We start from the raw sequence: 4,941 nt of genomic DNA, 5'->3' as shown, positions 1-4,941 counted from the left end.
CGTGGTGGGCAGAGCACAGATAGCCCACTGTGTTGCTTTGTGCTTAACTTCAAATAAACAAACAAACAAACCGTCTCGGTCCCGATGTTTGCACAAAGGTAAAACTTTTCACTTGCATGCCGGACTATGAATTCGCTACAATTCATGGTTCGCGTCTCGTTGCCATAAAACCGTATCCTGCCCTTTGAGAATCTGGACGCATTATAACAGTGAAATGTAAATCCTACTATTCTATTACAGTTGTTCGAGTGTTTGCAGTTTCTTTACTGCCTTCACTTTAGTTTATCACTTCAAAATTAGAGACAGCTAATGTAGATAGCTCTTGCATAGCTTTGCAGGATTGTCCAAAACAAACAAACATTATTGGTAATTAGTTAATTAATTAATTAATTAAAGCTGCTAAAGAACTGATTTGGTATATTTTAGTTAAACTAGTTTTTATGTATCATGGTAGTTACTTATTTATTATTTTATTTGTTTGTAGCTAAACACAAAGCTGAACAATGGACTATTTGTGCTCTGCCCACCATGGGTATCGAAACCCGGTTTCTAGCTTTGTAAGTTCGCAAACATGCCGCTGTGGCACTGGTGGGCCGGTAGTTACTGCCTGACAAAGGATGTGTGTTTGAAATGTCATACAAAATAAAAAATATAATAAAGTTTTTATTAAGACGAGTTAATTTATCTTTATTACCTTTCATCCTAATTGTTTCTGTTCATGTCTTGCGAAACAACAGTCACTCAATAATTATATATTACAATACTGCTAAAAAAAATGTTACACCTAACTCAACTTTTCTATTGTTTACGATAACTTCATTTGAAGAAATACCAATTATGAAAGGCTTCTTTGGTACTGTCCCTGTATCTACGTAATCATATTGTTCCTCTACTGTGTAGTCATTTCTGTGGTGTTGTAACTGACGAAAAAGGAAGTTTGGTGGCGTTAGTATCGTTAATATTAATCATAATAAAAATACTCGAGGGGAGTTGGCTTAATTTTAGGCTTATTCCGGTTACAGAAAAGAAGTAATTAGACAATTTATAAGTATTTACTTTATTTAACATATTTTTAACTTTCTGTTTCAAATTACAGTTTATAACGTTAGGAAGCTTAATTTTATAGAATGGGAAGCAAGGATGACGAATACGATTATTTGTTTAAAGGTAAGTGTTGACGTTATTTATAAAATATATAAATTATAATTTAGATAATTTACTCTCGGTCCGACTTTCAACTAAATCAAGTCAAAATCCTTGATTGAAAGTAAAACGTTTAAGCATAAGTTAAGCCTAATTCTATATTGTAGTTATGTGGTTTGAAAACAAAGTTGTACTGTGCTTAGATTAGAATCAAATTGGGCTATCTACACTGTGCCCATCATGAGTATTAACCCAAGTTTTCAGTGTTATAAGTCCTCAAGCTTATTAATGAGCCACTTATGGGAATAAAATGAAATCTAACTTGAAAGCTAAACTGATTTACTGCCATTTACAGCTATACTTTAAAGTGTAATTGTACCACTGTATCAGCCCAGGTATAAGTTCTCAGTAACTATAATACATATTCATTTTCATTCTTTTTTAAACTTGTAGTTGCAATCGTTTCACTATAGTATTATAGTAGTAATATACAGTTTATAATACAATATTAACAATGCCACGAATTCCACAATTACTGGTCTTTGCAATTTCTCACATAGGCTTACAACTTTCATTTGAGTCTTATTCTTAGTAGTTTTGGTTTAATCACAAGCAAACTTCACAAGGGGGCTGAATACAGAACTATAATTCTATATATGATAATATTACTGTAATGCTTTTGATCTCAAAAGGAAATTTAGAAAGTGCTTTAAAAGTTTAATTTTTAAAGGTTAAAGCCCTTAGAATTATTTTTAGTGTTGCAGTTAACTCGAGAACTATGTGCCATACAGACATTTAATAACCTTCTCTCTAACCAAACTGGTAAAACAAATATATTTCTTCATTATTTTCCAAAATGTAGTATTTTTTATGCATTAGATATGGTAATGAGACAAATATTGTTTGAAAATATACCTTTATAAAAAAAAAAAAGGAATTTGAATTGAGTATGGTATTTAATTTCAGAACAGAAAAAAAAGTAGGAGACAAAAGGCCATTTGGCCCAGTGAGGTCACCTTTTACCCACAAGAAGAACAAATTAAAGTATTTTTTTCAAATCTATGTATATATATATATATATTCAATAAATTAACAAAGATATTCAAAATAATAATCAGGTAAATTATTTCATAAGCTGATGACTAATGGAAAAACAACAACCTGCATTTAGGCTTCCAAAGCGAAACTGATTAACTTTGATAAATAAGTTTGAATTTATCTTTTTACCATTAAAAGAAAGCAGCCATAAGAAATTGTCAAAATCCCCAACATTATTTATTCTCTTAAATTAAATCACCCCTTGTATCTTTTTACTTCTTAATTTTCTTAAATCTGACAATTACACATGTATTTAGCATTAAATACATTTAGCATATTGATGTCCTAAAATGAGGGGACCAAAATGAATGTCAGCATGAATTTACCAAAGGGAAATCTTGCCTTAGTAATCTTTTATATTTTTTGAAGATGTTATTAGGTAATTAGTAAAGTTTGTTATGACATTAAACTCTGAGCAGTTCTATCTGTATTTAGGATATTGAGGTGCAACAGAATGACTTTGATTAATTGTCTAGACTAATATCTGGCAAATGACCTTTAAGTGCTTTAATTACATAGTAAGTTAAAAATAATGCATTTAGGTTATCATAATTTGGATCAGACATTTAATATAGAAGGGAAACCACTCAATACATGACTGAATGATCTTGGCATGCTGGTGAATAAATCATTCAAATCGTTGAGGCAGTGCTCTGTTTCAAGTAGTGAAGCTGAGAGATTTCTTAACTGTTACACTGTTCATTAGTACCAAAATTATTTCTTTCTTTCTTTTGAAGCACTTTATGAATAGTTTTCTGTAAGTTAACATACACTCTTTCAGTCAATAAATATAAACAGAAGCCCTTCCAGAAAATTCCAAGTCAGTAAGGCAAGAAAGCCCTTTTCTAAAACCATTGATAGAGTTGTTAATTACAAGCCAAGTTTTGAGATTCCTATTTTAAATGACTTTTGGCAGCAGATTCCATTATTTTGTTCATAACAGAAAGCAAATTAATAGATTTATAGTTTCTGAGTTCTCTTTACTTTTTTTAACACAATCTAACATGGTGACTGTTACCTTACAGAGTTTATGAGAGAGAATTAGTGGTTACCTGAAAAATATAGAGTGGATTTAATATTTGCTTTTTTGTGGGGGTGGGTGTATAAGGACAGCCTTGAAGGATCACATGGTCCTTTGTTGTATGGGTGTTATGTTCACTGCTCAAAAATTTCCCCAGTGGCATGAGATTTCTGAAAAAATAAATAAATTAAAGCTTCCACAATGTCTTTGCTAGGATAATACTTCTCATAGCTGAGTAGTTTACTTTATTGATATTTCTGTAGTTTTTGAAATAGTTTTATTTTTCCACCTAATCTAGAGTTTATAGCCAAGTTTTGATGTTTGAAACTTAAGTAAGACTTTCATAATTTCTCTTTGCTTTTACAAAAGCTTACTGACAACTAACACAGCATATGGACAACAAGGGCCATTTGGTCTTTCAAGGCTGTTCTTGTTTTTTCACTCTTGAGAAATATATAATTTAAACTAACCCTTTATTTTTCAGAAAATCATTGATTTCATTTTTAATTCTTAAATGCCTGAGCGTGTTGATTTGTCTCACCTGTTATATAGTTTGTTTTAATTGCATTGAAGAACACAACTTCTGGATGAAATTGTTTTAAATGTTTTAAATTGTACAGGTTATGTAGCCTCTGCAAAATAAAATGTTAGTCTTGTGTATGATATTTGTATAAATTTTAAAAGCGGAAAAGATTCAATGAAACCATACTAAGTTTCATTTCATTACGTTCACATTAAGCCTTAATGAAGTAAGTAGTTGCTTGAATGGGTGAAGTAAATCACTAAAAAGAAATGTACAAAAGATATACAAGTGAATATAATATGGGTTTACAACATATTACATACATTAAATGAAATCTTCTGTTTAACAATTAAGAAACAGTTGGCTTGCTGATAATTTTGGAATGAAAAAAAAGTTATTTTTATTGCATGGTTATAAGCACAGTGAAATTGTGTGTGGTCTTTTGCAAAATCAAAACAGATAAAGTTTCATTTTACAGAATAAAAACTTTATTGGAAAGTATAGCAATAATGTAAAAAGACAAAATTCAGTAATGGGAAAACTATAATAAAGGTAAACTTTTTTAATAGTGTCTTAAAAAAACAATATATATATAAACAGACACACACACACACACTTAAAATTCTTTTAGCTCTATCACAATAAACAGGAAGCTGCTTTCACGTTTTGAGTGACTGTCCACTGGCATGCCAAGCCCCCCACCCCACCCCATTTTTTTAAGTCATACTATTTAGTGGGTCTTCCCATCTATGCTTTCTATAATTAAAAGTAATTTGCCAGATATTCATTCAGCTTACTTAAATTGTGAGTAAAAGTTCATTAACTGTTTGTCAGTTGTTTAATCTAGGCTTCATTTGAAAGTCTCATTTTCAACCTTACCAATCACTTTGAACATGCTGGGGGTTGTGACCACCAAACACATCATGTTCACTTAATGCATGCCAAACAGTGCTTGAACTGTTCTTGAACCTAGGATTAGAGTGATCCTTTAAACAATCTCCTAGTTTTATCATAATTGATCTGATATAAAAGCCCCAAAACATTGGGCAGCAGAATTCATAAGTAACACGTGAATGTTTAGAAAACTGGATACAATTTTTAAATTTGAAAAGTTCTGAATTCTCACTAATGGTCTAAACACAAGTTAAAGGTGAAC

General features: G+C 30.9%; 1 protein-coding gene across 1 annotated transcript in view; it reads left to right on the top strand.

Moving 5' to 3' along the window:
- Window positions 1-883: 883 nt before the first annotated feature.
- Window positions 884-4,941, top strand: part of LOC106457006 (ras-related protein Rab-11B-like) — a 17,006-nt gene continuing 12,948 nt past the window's right edge. The window contains 1 exon segment of the mRNA NM_001314133.1: window positions 884-1,167. Within this exon segment, the coding sequence (NP_001301062.1) occupies window positions 1,128-1,167 (40 nt within the window). The 5' untranslated portion in view covers window positions 884-1,127.

This window comes from Limulus polyphemus, unplaced genomic scaffold (genome assembly GCF_000517525.1).
Source record: "Limulus polyphemus unplaced genomic scaffold, Limulus_polyphemus-2.1.2 Scaffold280, whole genome shotgun sequence".
Taxonomy (NCBI): domain Eukaryota; kingdom Metazoa; phylum Arthropoda; class Merostomata; order Xiphosura; family Limulidae; genus Limulus; species Limulus polyphemus.
Note: the sequence above shows the minus strand (reverse complement) of the source record. Positions and strands in the feature narration are given on the sequence as shown.